This window comes from Filicampus tigris, chromosome 20, assembly GCF_054856515.1.
Source record: "Filicampus tigris isolate MCC_2025a chromosome 20, RoL_Ftig_1.0, whole genome shotgun sequence".
In the NCBI taxonomy this organism is placed as follows: domain Eukaryota; kingdom Metazoa; phylum Chordata; class Actinopteri; order Syngnathiformes; family Syngnathidae; genus Filicampus; species Filicampus tigris.
In genome coordinates, this window is record NC_141236.1 from 7201540 (window position 1) to 7220319 (window position 18780).

Here is an 18780-nt window from a genome sequence, read left to right on the forward strand (position 1 = left end):
AATGATAGGCACGGGCCTGGTTCTAACCATCCATTATTCTTTTCAAAGTTATACAGGCCATGTGCTGTCAATCTGGCAGCATTCATAAACGACGTCTTCCCTACTCCATCATTTCCAGGACATAAAGCAGTCAGCACTCATTATCTCCCCGAGAAGCTACACTAATGGGGTTTCCCCTCAAAGTCGGCAAACACATATAAACAGTCACACACACACGCATATACGTACAGTGGAAGCACTGAGACATAACTGACAAGAGCATTGTCAACATCGCATCTCCTTACACAGTCCTCAATATCAAGCAAAGAGCTTAAAATTAAAACAGAAATGTCAAAAACGTGACCTTGCTTTTTTGGGCCCGTGAAAACGGCAGGTATTTGGCAAGCGGTGTTAATTTGACACACCGTGCTTCTTTGTTGAGCCGGTGCCACTATTTGGGGAAATACGCTAGCCATGTCAACTGGCTACTCCACCGGAGGAGCTTCTGCAGAGCGCTGGCAGCCTTTGTCTCGCCGGCCCACTTCTATTGTTTCCCGTTCTTTATCTGCTAACAGCGGTGCCAATGGCCCTCCAGCCTGGAGAAGCCACTATGGGGGTCAGACATGAGATTTGAGATGACATCTGCTGGTAGGAGGGGTGACATCTCTTCACGCCAATAAGCCTCAGCCAGACTGAGATCACTTGTCTGCTTTTCGACGGGGCTTGTTCCGCGCTGAATAGAAACACTGGGCCCTAGGCCTTGGATTAAATGATGTAATGATAAATGGAGGTAGGGATCCGCCTCCAGATTGTAATGGGGTGTGGTAGACATCTAACTAGAGGGCTAAAGCCCCGCCCTCCTCCCCACCAGGAGAAAAATCTGCATTCCGTGGCAGGTCGCATTACCAAATTAATAAAGGCTTCACGGTGCCGAGTAAAATATCGCAGCGGATAAACTCATCTAATATAAACCCAATGTATTTTAGTAACCTTGTTAATTCCGAGAGGATCAGCGGGGTAAGCGGCACGAGCGCGCCACCCGTCATCGACGACACACCCAGCAGCAACTCGCACGCCAATTACTCGCCAACCCACGACACCTCACGCACACACGCTGTCATGGCCGCTATCAGCGCGAGAGTGCGATGCAGATGAACGCATCCACGCGCAGACGCTGCATCCGCACGCGCGCGCGGGGTTTACTGTAAGCAGCCGGGGGAAGGGAGGGGGGGGCGTGGGGGGTTGCGGAGCGGAACAATGGGATCCTAATCGTCGGGCCACGTTTCAAAGCCTCCACAACACGGTTTCTAGATAAGATGTGAGAATGCTATTTATATCTGCGAGGGGTGGGGGGAGAGGAGGAGCCAACCAGCGGTTTGCTTTTCATTTATTTGAAGTTGGATCTAATTTGGGGAGTGGGGGTGGTGGCGGTGGGGGGGGGGGGATTACATAACGCAAGGAGAGCTACACTCCACCTGACTGCTACTGCTGTGGGTCAGCCATTGCGGAACACAAGGAAAGGTAACAACGAAAGACAATGAATACCACAGTGTACACGCTACTACTTGAGCTAATTATCAGTTTCGTACAGCGGGTCCTCGTTCTGCTCTCATAATTAGGGTACGGTAAATATTTTGGTGAAAAACTCTTGCGGGCCCGTTATGTATACTCTACAAAATAGCTTGAGTTCAACCTTGGGGATTCTCCTTCAGCAGTGGCCTGAGACAGATCTCAAGTGCAAACCTCCCCCAAGGCTGAAACCTGGCATCTAGACTGCACCTTCGACACACCAGCAAGCCCAGTTCAAGCACACACACACACGCGTGCACCAGATGTGCAGAGACAGAAAGACAAAGAGGAACAGACAGCTCTGTTCTTCACAGCTGAGTCCCAGGCAAGTGCGTCCGTAGAGAGAAGAGGCAGCTCCGGTCCAGGCTGAGAGGGGGGGGGGGGGGGGGCGAGCGGGCAGGGATGGACAAGTACAGCTGAAGGAGGGTGTTGTGGGAGCCAACCCTGACATGCTTTAGAGGAGACCAATTCGCACTGGATGAGAGGAGGGGGACCAAAGCGGGGGAAGCGGGAAGAGGAGCAGCATCGCTGGTAAAAGATTGGAAAGAGGTAAAGGTAGAGAGGGAAGGGAGGGAAAATGTAGCACGGGGGACTAATAAAAATGTATAGGAGGGAAGGGCAAGGAGATGAGAGTGGAAGGCAGAATCAGGGAGAGAAAGATGGTACAGAAGTTAAAGGAGGGAGGACAAGATGGAATCAGTGTTTGCAGCCCTCCCTCACGCTCTCCACCATTTTGACCATCGGCCTGCTTATTTAGCTCAACAGGGTGAGCGATTAATTCAAGTTTTGTTATGGCGATGTTTGAAATGGCTACTGTTTTAAGTTACTTCTGGAGGCTCGTATTTTGTTCAATGGTATCGCACTCAAGTTGGGGACGTTAACATGCCAAGAGCACTGCAGAGCAACGACAGAGGGGCAGGTGGGTGGCAGGTTAGCGATGCTAACAGGATAGCAAAAGACTTGACATTATTGATAGATGTTCAAAGCCATTTGGTGATGTGTTCCAGTCAGGATCGCAAAGTGTTAAAATGCATATTGTCGTTATTCAAACAGTCATGACGTTTGGGGATGTATTTTAAAACAGTTTGAATTGACATGATTTGCTTTGATGGAATTTGGGTAGTACGTAAAAATCATGTTCAGCGAATGATTTTCCGGGGGAGTGTATGTTGCAGACAAGACCAACAAGGAAGAAAACAAAAGTGTTCTGACCCCCCGAGGATGCTCCGACCAGCACACCGCTGGGCCACCATGAACAAAACATAAGTGAGGTTTAAGCACATCGGCAGCGCATTTACTCGCCAGCCGGCTCCGAAACCAATCCACGCTCCAACGCCACTAAATTCGTTCGAAAACCCAATTATCGAGCAATCACTCACAAATGCGTCACCCGTCCAGGATTTGAATTGAGCTTTTCTCTTTCAAAATGTCCTTTGTATGACCTCCCGCAATCCTTTTACCGCCATGTCGTGCACATTGCTCACCTGAGCATCCGTCTTTAACAAGCGGACATCCTAACTTTGAGACTGCAGTTCCCCACAGCTCTTCACAAAGGCCTCTTGTATTGATGTTTTATTAATAAGGCCATAAATATTGAAAAGACACTTACTAATGAAGCCGCGCGCAAAGCTCCAGAGACAATTTACAGCGCCAGGGAAAGCAGAGACCTTGAATACGACACCCTAAACTTCTTTCTTTACTGGCCCACTTCCTAATTTCAATTCCCATACCATGACTGAAGTGCCCGGCAGCTTCCGAAGCATGCTTCTATGTTTTTTTTTTTTTTGTTTGTTTTTTCTTGATCAATGGAATCAATGAATTGAAAGGGCTCGATGAGAGGCCACCCCTCTGCAAATATTAATCATAAATCATCGGCTCTGTGTTTAATGAGGGTTGCTGATAATGACTAGCGGCGTGATGAATGTGCCGGCGCCTTGGCATGGCATTATAACAAAGTCGGGCAAGGGTATGCGTGTGTGCGCACGTAGCGTGTGACGTGTTTCTGTGGCTAGTGAATATGAGGTATTATCACATCCTGTTCTGCACCCTTGCATTACATTTTGATCAGCGCTGCGTGGCACGTCAGACGGCTGTTTAAACAAACGGACAAAGAAACTATGCATCCGGTTTTCTGAGAGCATGCACTGCAATCATTCATCTGGGGGGGCGTAGTTTACTATGAAAGCCAAAGTAGACATCATCTGAAGTGTGTGGTGTGTGAATGCAAAGTTGGGTAAATTTGCCATATTTCACCATACAGTTTTTTACAGTTAAAACAGAAAATGCCTGTAATGATCCCCGTTTTGAACGAACGTATCGAGACAGTCGTGTATTGGCGCGTCCCTAATATACATATATATATAAATATATATATATATATATATATATATATATATATATATATATATATGGCTAACTGATGAATGTCCCACATTTGTTTGCTATGTGTAGCTACTCTATTAGTGCACCAGGTATCTTCCTTTTGTTAGAAGCCAAAATGAGCTTGAGAGCAGCGCTATTGATTTAAATAGAAATGTGCTTACACCGGCATCAATACAGCTGCACATTTCTAATACCTCCCTTCAGAATTTTTCCTACACTCCCCTTCTCCCTTCACATCCCGTAATCCCGCCCCCCCCCCTCCTTCTCCTTCCTTCCACCTACTTCTTCATCCTTCCAAGCTGCTGATGCAGGGAAACCCACAAGAACCACAGCGTAGCTACCCCTCCCGGTCTGTATCCTTGGATGAGCAGTGCGAATCCACACGGAGAAGTCCCCTCATTCATTCCACCTCACTCAAAAGATGAAATCATTGGAGGTACTGGCTAACGTTAGCGACTCTGCTCTTCATCTGCTGGTGGGGGTTTAAAGAATGTTGTGAAACATGAGTGCCGAGGTCTAATCAGATCAGGTATTGACCGTCGTCACAGAGGAAACGGAATGTTCTCATGGCTCCTCTGCGATCGCTCACTCAGAGGGAAGGAGGGAGGGAGGATCCAAAGCGAAGGAGGTCAAAGGTTACGGTACGGTTGCGAGTCTGGCGCGGGGGTCAAGGTTGGCGTGTCAGGCGGCGATCTGAAATCAATGTGGGCTGCTGCTCGAAGGGTCACACGCACACAAGGTGGCCTAATGGTATTTGTGAAACGGACAAGGCAAACAATCAACTCTGTTCGGGACGGACAATTCTCAGTGGGTGGACACTAAACATAATTGTAAGGGACACATTGTTCACTAAGGGTGGAAGGCCACTTTAGGGATCAAGTGAGCCAGTTGTGGTTATAAAAAAAATGTGGTGTGGCCCAGTTCTTTCAGTTAATGGCAGTGTTTATATGAGTTAGCATTATGTTATGTTATGTCAGTGAAGTAGGAACGGCATTACAGTACATTGTACTGTAAACCAATCGTGTATGTCACTTTACAATTTTTTAGGTAGAAAGTATTTTATAAACATCACAATTAGTGTGATAGAGAAACTTAAATCTAATAGAAGTACGGCTTTGGATATGGATCACTTGAAATCATTTGGAAGTAGAGCCCCCCCAATGTTAAAAATGAAACCTTCATTGTAAATCCAATCAAAGTGAGACCTTAAAACTCATCCACTGCCAAGCACATATTTTTTTGTCTTTTCGCAGTGTAGCCATTCAATCCCAGGAACTTATTTATATTTTTTTTAAGTTTTTTTCAAACATTAGGGTAAAAGAGGGTCTGAAAATGTCTGGCGGTCAATAAGTTAAAGCACATTTGCACACAGGATCCGCATGTGGCAAAAACGGCAGCCATCTTGGTCGGGTTTCACCAACTCACTGCCCTCCCCGTGACCGACCCCTCAGTTCACTGTCCACAAATCCTATTTCATGCCAGCCGAGCAAAACAAAAGCCCGGCCGCCACAGCTGAGGTTTCAGAACACTGTGCCGACAATCATTGTGAAATTTGTGGAACAAAATGAAGTGGAACTCCGTTGCGCCCGGAATGACCAGGAGCTCTCAGAGGAGCACAAAGATTTTCTGACTGTGACGTCTTAGAGGAGATGAAAACTCTGACAACGCTCTTCTGAAGGTCACTTCCAAACAACTCTATTATTAACTCATTCACTGCCAGACATTTTCAGACCCTCGTTTACCCTAACGTTTGAAAAAAATTGAAAAAAATATAAATAGGTTTCTGGGATTGAATGGCTGGACTGTAAAAAGACAAATAAATACGTCAATGGCAGTGACTGAGTTAAATACCTCCACTCAATTGCAAAGTACAAGGGAACAGAATGTATAACTTGTCCTTTGCGATGGTTGGTCAGTAAACAGGTTTATGCAAAAACTGATTTCCATATACTGAAGTGCCCTTGAGATACGAGTTTCATTCGTTCCGTGATCGCATCGGACTATACAAACTATACGAACGGGACATGCAGTCAAAAGCATAATTACAAATGCAAACAATCCCGTGGAGCTTCTTTCTCACACTGGCTAGCAAGACTCCACATCCGGATGTCACTTATTATTACTTCGTACAGATAGTGAGCAATGTAAAATTCTAATGAAAAGCACACAAAAACAAGCAAAATAGTGATTAGGGGAGTCGGAACTGCTACACCAAAACAAATTAGCATGGATCTATCAACAGCGCACGACAAGTGGACTGTTCTAGTCGGATAGAGGAACCCGGGATTATACAGCATGAATCAATCAACCAGGGCCAATCAGCTAATGCAAGATTATCTTGAGTGCTCTGTCTGACGTGAAACACGGTGCTAAGCTAAAATGACATTTGCTTCACACAAGTCTCTCCGCAAGGTTCCAAATGATAAACACATGAAAAAAAAAAAAAAATCCAAAGCAGGGGTTGAGAACCTCTTTCAGCTTTGATAAAGTCCTCTTTTGAGCCGTAATGAGTTCATGAAAAAGTATGATGAAATGCTATGCATAAATTATGGCCATTTTTGGATTGCACAACTCTCCCGAGGTTTGATTTCGTTTTTAAAATTACATGGCGCCAATGAATCATCGTTGCCCATCCACCGTTTAAACCGTTCTAGCAATATGCAAATCTTTGACCGGATCAATTCCCGAAATTGAAATTGTAAATTCATTTCAGTTTTATATGCCATTCAGAACAGCAGTTTATTGACGCTTGAGATAAGTCCCAAATCATATCGCGTCATCAATGCATTGTAGCTTTGGGCGGCAAAAATATTGCTATTTCTAATTGCTATTTTCTAAAGTGTGCCCATTGTTGAGAGACACACAGAGGAAATTTATGGATTAAAGTTACACAAAACAACAACAACAACAACGCCTGTTGCTGTGTGTGTTGGTGCGCAAGTGGGTGGGTAGTAATGTGTGTGTGTGTGAGCATATGGGTGTGCATGAACCATTCGGCTCTTATTTCCCAAGATACAGAGTTTTACACACACACACACACACACAAACACACGCAGAGTACCCCAGGCCGTCTTGTACTAATGAAGCAGCCTCTTTGCAGCTACCTTCATTACATTCAATTCTCTGGACAATGTCAGCAAGTGTACACATGCGCACACACCCCCAAGCACGCACATGCGCCTCCATCTTGCACACGCTAAATCTCTGTCATGCATCTCATCGGGGGACAACCAGTGACATACTTTAGCTTTAAAATGACGATGACTAACGCGTGTGGAAGATAAACGAAACCTAAGCCCAACGCGAATCCTCAGGTTATTTTCATGAAAGCCTGTCACAGATGTGCACGATACCAGGAACTGGATTACATTGTGAGGGGGAACAAATTTAATTGGACCTGTCCACACAAATATATCCAAATGAAAATAGTAGCTGAAGTTCACGGAACCCCAAACAGGGAAGACTCCATCTTGCCTGGACGCCGGCACGGTGACTTTTTGTGACGTTTCAATCCACTGATAACCACTGTGGCTAGTGGAGTAGTCTGGTGGCCTGCAGGCAAGGGCTGCCTAATAGAGTGCTCCACTTGCTTTATTTCACACATCTCATCACTTATCCCACGGAGACAGTCATACATGTGCAAGTCAGTGCAAGGACAACCAAGAGGGAAGCCCGCGGAGAGGGAGCGAGCAGATTTCGGGTCTTTCTGGCTTGACAGGGATTCAAACATGTGACCTGGAATGATTGGGCGGATCTGCGTGGACTTCAAATTAGTCAAACTGCCACTACTGTGATGTTACACTTAGAATAACTGCTGATACATTTCTAAATCAAATGGCACCATAACTGTATGCATGCAAGCATTTCATCTATCTGTCCATTTAAAAAAATTTTTTTATAGCACTTTGGGGTTGCGGCTGGGCTGATTTCTCTGGACGGGCGCTAGCCAATCGAAGAGCAAATACGGAAAAACAATTGACAAATTAAGAATCTTCCAATAACCATGGAAGGCCAGAGCTGAGATTCAACCCCAAACCTCAGAACAAAATGTGTTGCAATGTCTATACATATTTGTAAAACCCAAACGCAGTTTTTTTTAATGAAATTCCAAATGAAAATTTATTTGCAACAATTTTGTGCTCCCAGGCTTTCCATACAGTTGTGAAGTGTAATCTATTCTAAAGGTAGTGGTGGAAATACAAACACAGCTGTGTAGCAGTAAAAAGAGAAAGAAACCGAGCTAGAGAATGCACTGTAGGTGCTAGACAAGCAAGAGGTCAGCAGAGAACTTCAGGGTCAGTGCAGCAGACTCCAGAAAAATCCGTTTTTTTAATGAGGAAAAAAAAAAATCCATACAGTCGAGGCGATGAAAAGCAACAATATGCTCTATGAGGTTTCCAAGCTATCTTGGACCTTATGAGCATTGTCGCCTTGCTAGCCGGACATTTTACTTACTTCACAGTAGCAGACAGGTGAGTTGGAAGTCCTCTGTTGGCCGATTGGAAGACGAGATGCCAAAATCATTGATTATAAACTAAGTGCCATTGCGCAATAGCCAAGTCGACTACTCAACTAGTCGACTACTCTGCTCAACTGTGTCGTGAATCTGTATAATATGTGTTTGACATTTCAAATTGAAATCCTGAAATCAATGCAGTTTTCCGCGATATTCTATCGTGAGATGAACTATTTTGCAGAGGAACATGCTGACTCATTCTTTCAAATGCTCAAAACGCAATCATGTGCTCGGATTGCAAAACCTGTTGGCAAAGCATGAATGATGCAAAGGTGCCACAAAGCCAGTGAGCCTTGCCTTTGCCTGTCACTCAAAATGGCTCGCGTATATGTGTTGCTTGTGCATACGGCTGGCCGTATTAACATTTGGTGCCGTGATCTGAAAGCGTCTTGCGGTCGGATCGGGAAAGGCTGAATAATTGAGGGAGTGTGTGAAAACACCTTGACCACACACGGGGTCAGCCATCAAACACACCTCGTTAGGGAGACGCTGGCTTCCTCCATTATTCACACCATACATGCTCCCTTTTTACTGCTCACTTCCGCTCTTGGCCGCAGAGAAGGTGAGTGCAAACAGCAATGGTTAAAAAAAAAAAAAAAAAAAAGTGTGAAAGGTATACTAAAGAAAAAGAAAGAGCAGCGAGGCAATGGCGACAGAAATAGCAAGTGAGAAAAAGGGAGATGTTGGAGATGAAATGGGGATTTTCAAGCAGGGGGGGAGGTTAGCGATGACATGCAATATCCCCGACCGTGTATTGGGATTAGCTAAACTAGATTTTAATCATCATTGATATGGGATTGATTACAGCAACTAATGTTGCTAATGTATCATGTGAGCAGGCCAATGACTGTAGCAATTACTGTCAATTACGAAGGCAATGTTGGCCATTTCCATGGCAACAGTAAACACTAGAGGGAATATACAGCTTCCCTTCACTCTCTGTGGAAAGAAACAACAACGGTACTACTGTATTGCAAAAATCAACCATCAACTGCTACAATCGAGGCAAGAGATTTACATCCTAATCTGGTATCGTTTCACAGATACAAGAATCGGAATATGTTAAGTGGAATTTCCCATGTTGAATTTACATGGCTGCTAAATGCAAATCTGGATCAAATCCGGATTAAAATTGTAGCTTCTATACCTGCACACACATTGCATATTTGGCCAAGTCAGATAACATTTCACAGCATTATAAAGTGTCTTCATTATAAAAAGAATAGAGATAACCTTAACCCGTTTTTGAAAACACAGAAGATCCAAGCAAAGTTCTGGCCACAAAAAGCTGGTCAATGGTGTCCAATCAAACTAACATCAATGGGTTTGATGTTGCAAACGTGTGTTTTTTCCAACCACAAACGCTGATCACGCTCCATATTTTGACCAAGTCGAAGGCGTTTCAGAATTGCTGTTCCACCGTATACGCACCTCAACATCAAGCGTGCACACCTCTCCAAACAAATTAGCCTTTTATTGTCAGACCATGTTTACATGAGACTTTTCAAACAGACCCAAAATGAGGAATCCCAGGAGTTCGCTGTGATCTCACGACACCGCCACTACTTCAACAAAATCGTTTAAATCTCACACGCAAATCATATCGGAGCATTCGGCAGAGATATTCAAGTCAATCTGACGATTCACCGGCCGGACATTTCACTATGATGTCAAACATTCTTTCGGGTGATTGAGACAATTTAAATTGTAGCCTCTCGAGAGTGGCGATGTTCATTTCTGGCATCCTTTAAGTCGTGATAACAGCAAGGCAAGCGCACATACCTCGAGCCACTGCCCCGCCGACTTGACTCCCCCTCTTGTGTTCTGCACCACCTCTGTCCCCCCCCCCAGGTCTAATTAACACCACGGCCGAGGACAGCGGCAGCGGCGGGCCACAAGGGGAAGTCATCAGTTGAAACCGAGTGCCGTATCTTTTATCTCAATCTTCATCGCAATCGCTCAACACTTTCTCTTCTCTTGCAGGTTATCAAGAGGGACTGACTCAAGCGGAGGACTCAATCTTTGTCTGCTTGCAGCAAAAAAAAAGAAAAAAAAAAAAAGAAAAAAAAAAAAAACATTGAGGAACAAACAGCTCTCAAATGCCTTAACTCTTTTTAGAGTTTGACCCACATTATGGGAAAAAAAAAAAAAAAAAAAAAAGCGGCATAAATGTCATGTATCACACCGGTGCACTCGACTCATTGCAGCCAACCTCAAAAGATCAACTTTGATTGTGTTTTTCAGCAGAGAAGGCCTTGAAGGCCCTGACTGCGCACCGCTGGCAAAATGTATGGTTGCTCGACAGCCATAACAAGAGATGAAAGGATGAAAGACACGTCGTGCATAGGAAATTGCCTCACGAGATCCCATCCTGTCCAAAACGGCACATGATTAATTAACCTTTTGGTAATTAACATCTCAACAATAACACGGAGGGAACCACTAAGAACATTTACAGTAGCTATGGGAAAAGCTCACCTTATACAGTTAATGATTTTAAATTAAATACTGTAGATTAGAATAAATGAAAAGAAAAAAAAAAAAAAAAAAAAAAAAAAGAGTATGCCGAGTACAACGAAGGTCGACGGTAAACTGATAGGAGGACTCATTAAGAAGACGCCGTGATGGAGTCAAATATTTATAATAGCCTGAGGATGTTCTGCTGTATGAAAATGTTTTTTCAGACTCACAACGGGACACCGGTGAGACCCCCCCATTTATATTTTGTTTTAAAACCAAATTCCAATAGGCTTCCTTTCCTGATCAATAAACATCTGTAAACTGCATGATGGATTTATCACCAGTATGAAAATAACATCTAGCACCAATTGCCCAATGCTTTTTTAATTTATTTATCTTTTCATCAATCAAACCATGCCAGGTATTGATACTAAAAAGCTCTACTTAATCATTATGACCTCCTAAGAGGAATATCAAACAACATTTTTGTCTTACACCTCGGCTTTGCAAGACGGAGCTCGTCTCTGGAGGGACAAATTCAGTTTGGGCTCTCGTCCCCATTTCCAGTAAGGGGGGGAGGAGGGGGGGGATTGTGGGAGAGTGATGGGTGTGTGCTAAGAAGTGGGAGGAGCGGAGGCCTCAATGTTCCCTCAAGCACAACAGCAACAATCCGCTCCACTTTGGCTGATTCAGCACTGAAAATAATTCCTTTGCGGAGAGGACTTAATTCTTATTCCGTTTGTGTGTCCCTGCTTCGGCATTGTCTATTCAGCTCATGTGGCCGCCCGCCTTACTGCTGTCCGCTGTGACAGCTGTGTGTGTGTGGGTACGCATAGAGAGTGAGAGGACACTAGAGAAAAGAAGGGTCAGTGTGTGTTCCACATCGTGTTACAGTGCAAACCAAACCCAACAAGAAGGAGAAAAGCCCCATTTGACCACATGCGCAAATATATCTATTTTTTTAGCATTTACAGAGAAGCTCACATTTTGTTGTTCCGGCTTTTCGAGTAATATAAACTGCCGTTACATCTGCACCAAGGTCGACGCAGACACCAATTAGGAATTCATAGCAAAAACGCAAACGCACCAAGTGAGACTTTGGGAAGGAGTCCATTGTGCTGTCAACATAGCATATTGTTGAACAGATGCCTGGGTGTCATCGAGAGGGAAACGGAGCTTAGATGGGATTCAGGCAAACACAGACACACAGTGTCAGGTCAGAGTTTTTTTTTTTGGGGGGGGGGGGTAAATCATGCAAAGACGGAAGAATGGGAAACAGCGTAGGGAGATCGCACTGTAACATAGCAGCGCCTTGTTTGGGTCACTGTGCTGGTGTACCTTTGTGAGCATTTAGACATTTCTCTCTGATGAACACAGGAAAACAGGAATGCGGACATTGTGACACTGAGTGAGAGGCGAGGGAAAGGTGCGTGGCGTTTCCCTTGCCCGGTTCCTCACTGGAACATCACTTGTCGTGAGGACGGCCAGGAAGTTTACTGACGACGATGCCCTAATGGTGGAACCAGAATCAAGCGGTCATAGAACACTACGTACGCACACACACACGCGCACCATGGCTTTACACAAATATTGGAACCTGACCGGCAAGAAGGTAAAAAGTAAAACGTGTGAAGCACATCTGCTCAATGCTCACTACTAGTGGAAAAATCAAGTAGGGAGGCGAGAGTGGAAAGTGTTTGATCGCGTTTATTTGTCATCCAAATGGTAAACTGTGCACGGCAAGCCCACCGGCTCGGCTTTTAAAGAATACTCCCAGTGCCGCACATTTAACTTAACATTTAACGTACTGTCCATTCATCTTTGGTCCTTTGCAGGTTAACAAACACCTTACCGGTAATTTATTGTTGTTTCTCTCCAGCGGTTCACGGCATGAAGTCGGGTGACTGAATGTGGAGCGTAGAGCCTGAGGAGGACCCAGGGAGATAGACTTGGCCTGATTAAAACTCATATTAAAAGTCAATTAAAAGTCAAGTTTAACAGATAGAAGACTGGGCATCAACGCACGGGGGAAAAAAGAGGATGAAGAATGCTTTCATCCACTGCTAAAGAAGCTCACATTTGGAGTGTCACATCCTTGACAAGTGACGGCTCGCTCACCCCGGTCATCCCGCTTCGAGCTCAGCGTAACCCAACCCCCCGTGCAAATAAACCGACAAACCTAACCTGCCGTTCAAACATGCGCTGGTGTTCGTCAATTATTCGAGCCACGCTCGCCTGCGCCGCGTTTCCAGGGTCCAAACAGAGGCGTCCCCTGGGCTCCATGTCACCTGCCCGGAGGGTTGGGGAGGGGCTGAATGATGGAGGGGAGGGAGCCAAGGTCTCATCTCATCCCCTGGTGACTGAATGCAGCAGTGGACAGCTGACCTTTCACCTTTGCGGGAAAGAAGATTGAGCACTGTCGTGTTGCGCTCACAACGTAATGCAGATTTGCCACAGAGTCTTAAATACACCGATAATCATAAAGGGGGGAGGGGGGGGGGGGAATGTTCCATAGGGAACCATCGAAACCTTTAATAATCGAAGAGGGATTTTAGCATGTATCAACAGTTACAGTTTAATAATCGAAGAGGGATTTTAGCATGTATCAACAGTTACAGTTTAGAGTGACATTAAGTTAACCACTTATTAAAATGTAAAAAAAAAAAAAAAAAAACAGGGTGAATTCGATCTTACCCTCAATCACTGCAGAAATTAATCAATTGAATACGTTATTGTCATCATCGTCATGATTTTTTTTTTTTTAAATCAGCCTACTGGCGTTCATCCACTATGTCAAAACTGCCAGTGCACGATTGCAGTGCCGCATTTAAAGGGAATAGGATAAGGCGCTTGGATTGGATACGATTGGAGTTGGCTGTGATCACTCCCACAGTGGCGCAGACCTCCCTCTCCTAGATCGTCTGCAAAGCTACCAACATTGGGTCTAACCCACCTCCGCACAGTTAAGCCACGCAGGATGTACACCAGTCACCACAGCCATCTTGAACCCGTCGACATTTTAAAACCACTATGGCGCCTAAGTGATTAGCACCCGTGCCTCACGGTTGCATGTTAGCCCCGTGCTTTTGCGGGGCTTTGCTCCAAGTATGACAGCTTCCTCCCACATTCCAAAGACATGCATGCTAAATCGTGCTTACGTGTGAATATTGGTATTAATCATTTCTTGGATGCTTTGTCCCCAGTGCGCATGCCACAAGCCACCCTACTCCACACACACAAATACATCAAAAAGACAAAATACGTCTGTCGCCCGTGTCTCAACGTCGCCGCCATATGTATGCAGAAATTGCAAACATGGCACAGCGAGATCAAGCCGTCAATCTGTCACCGCGTGGAGCGGAGATCCAGTTGGGGATCCGAGTGACTGATGACGCACACATAAATTAACCCGCTCTGATGTGCTGTTGCCAGTGATGTAGTGTTACAAAAAAGAGGCAGGGTATACGGAGAACCTCCAGTTGGTGAGAAGGCAAACAGCCGCCCACACGTGGAGGAATTAGAACAACACTCAGCAGAGCGCAGATCTCCACCAACAAGCGCCAACAATCCTAATTTGGATCAGGAGAGGAAAACGCTGAAAAGCGCCTTCGCTCCAACGTTGCCAAATGTGAAAATACGGATCCGCACGGGTTCTTCCTTGGCTTGTAATCCATACCTCCAAAGTTTTGTGGGAACCGGCCAATTAGTTAGGATAATTCTGCTCGCTTTAATGTTGGAAAATGCCCTCCTTTGCAACAAAAGCGCGGCAATTAATCCACGATCATTGAATCTGCATCAAGACTGAGAAAAATGAATCAGCACAGAATTTATATACATATAAATGTATATGTGCATGTTTATTAATGAGTACGAGTCGCTGTGAAATTAAAAACACTATTACGCCCTACCTCTCCATCCGCGGTGACGACTAGTATTCGACAAAATTAACTAACTAACTAATATATCGCTCACTTAAGTGCACACTTAATGCGAATTGCTCACTACTCTTCATCTTTGTATTTTCCATCGGTCTGGATGCTCTATGCTGCCTCCCACAGGTAATTTTGGTACAACAAAAGAAATTGAATGTGAGAAAAAAAAAACAAAAAAAAAAACAGCTTATGCCAACATTCTCCACAAATAAATATCACAGCTAAAACGCTTTGTTCAACTCAGCAAAATGTATTTTTGGTCAGTCTCCCAACATACGTTTGATAACTTTCTGAAAGCCTCTTTTACAATATTGCGGCGAATAGTATTACTGCATCCAAACTTCAATAGGATGTTTCACCTTCCCGGGCCACTTGACCTAGTAAGCACACACATGCTGATTTTTTTTCCCCTTACCATGTCGAAAATCGCTCAGAATGTCCAAAATTAATATAGTGTTAAGCTACCGCATTTAAAACAGAAACACTACAGCAGCGTCCAAATACTGTTTTGTTCCCATTCCCACTGGCTTGCTCGGACTCTTAGCTGCTATTCAAACACCAGCAAATGACTTTGATTTGAATCAAGGACTGTGATTTGGATTCCCTTTGACTCATGCTTTGCCTTTTGAGTCCATCTGTTTGTGTTGTTCCACATCAAGGAACACCGAGTGAAGAAGTATATTGCAGTGTTTCAAGACTTATAAGGCCAGCACGGTGGACGGAGTGGATAGGAAATTTGCCTCGCAGTTCTGAGGTTTGGGGTTCAAATCACCAGCCAGCCAACCAAACCAAGATCAATCAAAACATAACCTACTTGGACGAGTAATGAAAGCGCGCACACAAAGCGAAAGCGGATCTAAATTGAAGCACGGGCGTTTTATTCTGGTCTGCGCGACTGATGCGGCACTAGCATGCTAAGGTCAGTGCAGCCCCATTTCAGCACCGTCAGTCTCTCTCCAGCCAGCGGTGGAGGATGGGATGATGATGATGTGGGGGTGAAGGGCTGCGCTGGTGCTTTTCTTGGTATGGGGGGGTTCCCTGGCAGATTTCAGGACGCGGTCATTAGCCCACCGCTCTACCACTGCCGTCACTACTGCATCCATGTGCGGGGAATAAAGTCTGCCGCATGTGTGAGATCTCGCCTTGCATGAAATATTGATCGAGGCAGCCCCACACAGGATGGACAGCGGGAGGAGAGAAACGATGGGAGGATATTCCTCTGGACAGCTTTAATCGTACATCCATGGCACGTCCTCCGAAATAGCATTTAATTTGGGGGGGGGGGGGGGGGGGGGGGCTGTGGGATTAAAGACAAGCCCACGATAACATGACAAAGCAAGAGAGAGGCTATACACGCGTACAAACGAAGGCCGACGGCCAACAGATCCCACACATCCCTTTCCCAACATTGCTGCGTGAGAGACGCGCAGTCATCGCGTCTGGTGGAGGATCCCCCACATCCACACGCACACGCGCACCTGTCATTTTATCCGGCATCCAACATGCACGCTGCGTGTGCAGTCCCCACGGATCCAACATGTGTCACCCCCCCCCCACACACACGCACACACACACACACACACACACACACACACACACACACGAGCATTTTGGCACAGGCCAAGGATGTGCTCATCCCCTCCACCACCTTGAGCAACACCTCCAGCCAAATAATGAATTAATTCAAACCGCTGTACGTGTCCACATACATGCATGTGGAAACCGCACGCGCGCGCGCCCGCGCTCAGCGGTAATTTGCAATTTGGCAAGCAGATCGGCACATGAATTATTCAATGCACATAAACCGGCCACCACTTCCTCTCCTTTAAAGGACTCGACACGAGCGGACACGCAGCGACGCCGAGCCCACCTTGAGACCCACGAATCCACCGCGCTGGATTGGAGTGGATAGTACGCGTAGAAATTGCTCGCTTTTAATTAAGAGACGGAATATGCGAGGTGCCGCGACACAAGCAGACATTTCAAAGATCCAAGCGGCTTCGTTTGCAATGAAAAAAAAAAATAAAATAAAACCCACATCGATCGCTAGTCGGCGTTTCTCCTCTTACCTGTCAGGACTCCGACCCGAATTTGGTGGTCGTGGTTCGTTAAAATCATCCCGTCCGACGCCATGTTCAGCAGCGCTGTCGCCCGCACCGACAACTCACGGCAGGGCCCAGAGCCGATCGCATCGAACTTGCTGGGGAGAGGGAGGAAGAAGAGGAAGAGGAGGAGGAGGAGGAGGATGAAGCAGGGATGGAGGAAGAAGAGAAAGAGGAGGGAGGAGGTTGAGGATGAGGAGTGTTGGTATGGAGCAGAAAAGAGGGGGGGGGGGGGGGGGGTTATGGCAGACGAGATGAGTAGAATGTCGAGCAATCACTGCATGAAGGCGTGCAACGCTCAGCTGGCCCACTGACACAGTACCAGAATTAGACACGTTACTGTGGCGAGAACAACTAAAACAGTCTTTGTGCGAGCAATACAAATGGCAAACTTGAATTTCTGATGAACAACTTCCTGTCTAGTTGATTTCATTATTTTGTAACAATCCATTTTTATAATAGGCGGACACACATTCAAGGTTCAAATGTGCATGTTAAAGTCGTTAAAGAACCGAGTGTGAATGCTAAACGTGCCCTGCAATTGACTGGCCAATGAATGAATCAATTAATCTAATTGGATGAGAAAAAGACTTCTCTGAATGTTCTAAACTCCTGTTTCAATGCCAGTCTGCTTGGATTGAGAAACTTTACATATTTGACGACAGATGTGAAGTCATATTACAAACACACAACAAATGCGATGCAAATAAAAGTGACTTATGTTTAGTCCAGGGGGTCCTCCGTTCCAGTCCCACACCACAGCAGCCCGTATTTATATGTACAGTAAGCCATCGTCGATCATTAACCCATGCTAAGGCAGTAGTAAAAATGTTAGCATTAGCCTTAAGCTAAACAACTATAAGGCTAAGCTGTTTTAAATACATCTCTTTGGTTTATGTTTAATTTGACATTAAACGTAAACAGAGGATAGTCAGTTCGAAGCTTTTTTTTAAAGAATATTTACTTATTCTATTTATTTATGTGCATGAAAGTTGATTAAACAATGTTCTACTAAAGTCAAAACGATGATATTGTTGTAATTAATATACTTTCTACTACTGTATGGGGGTCCATTTCCTCCACGTGTTGCCTCCTTGCTCTCTCTGAAAAGCTAGCACGACTTCAGAAAAAGAGTGTGTGCTACGTCTCAAAGCTGAGACTTATGGGAGAAGATCACAGACTGACCTGTAAAAATGCAACCGCATCCCCCGGCTAAAAAGGCTGTGCTGCTATTTATAGACTTGCCGCACGCCTCCACTGTGTATAATTTCTCTTGTTTGTTCTCATAGAAAAAGAAAAGAAAAAAAATGTCCATGCTCTAGCTTCGGTATCAATATACATAATTCATTAACACACACCATGCACACATACATGGAAGAAATGGGGCCACACTTCTAGCTTGATTGGCTCGCTTCACGCATGTTGCCATGTGTGTCTCCAATGAGCCAACCATGAAACTGACATTACTCCCATTAAACTGTACGGGCACGAGTATAGAAGCCAGTAGAGCGGCATGCGGAGACAGCTTGCTTGTAAAACCATTCCATTTAAACCTGCAAAAGACAATAAACCTACAGCATGTTGGACGGTTATCCAATGGAGGTTCTTGATCAAGTAGGAAGTAAAATGTTACGATGAGTATTAAAAAAAAACAAACATTGTCTAAAATTACTTTAAAGGAGCATTCGGGTGATCCTGACAAGAAAAAAAGTTACAACACCGTGGAACTGATTGCCATATTTATTTTAACAATATTGTATTATGAATTATGGATGATGTTTGAAACAGATGATTGACAATAAAAGTATATTTTCGGAATGATAAACAGATCAGAACGGGG

At 45.0% G+C, this 18780-nt stretch overlaps 1 protein-coding gene across 9 annotated transcripts in view; it reads right to left on the reverse strand.

Annotated features, from left to right (window-relative positions):
* gphnb (gephyrin b) overlaps positions 1-17125 on the reverse strand; it is a 64794-nt gene extending 47669 nt beyond the window's left edge. For 8 of the 9 annotated variants that reach the window (XM_086018572.1, XM_086018571.1, XM_086018569.1 and 5 more), the window contains exon 1: positions 16908-17038. In XM_086018572.1, coding sequence (XP_085874698.1) covers positions 16908-16971 — 64 coding nt within the window. In that variant the 5' untranslated portion in view covers positions 16972-17038. Of the gene's footprint in view, positions 1-16907 lie in introns of all 9 variants that reach the window. The other variant, XM_086018573.1, reaches the window with a different exon arrangement.
* Positions 17126-18780: the final 1655 nt, after the last annotated feature.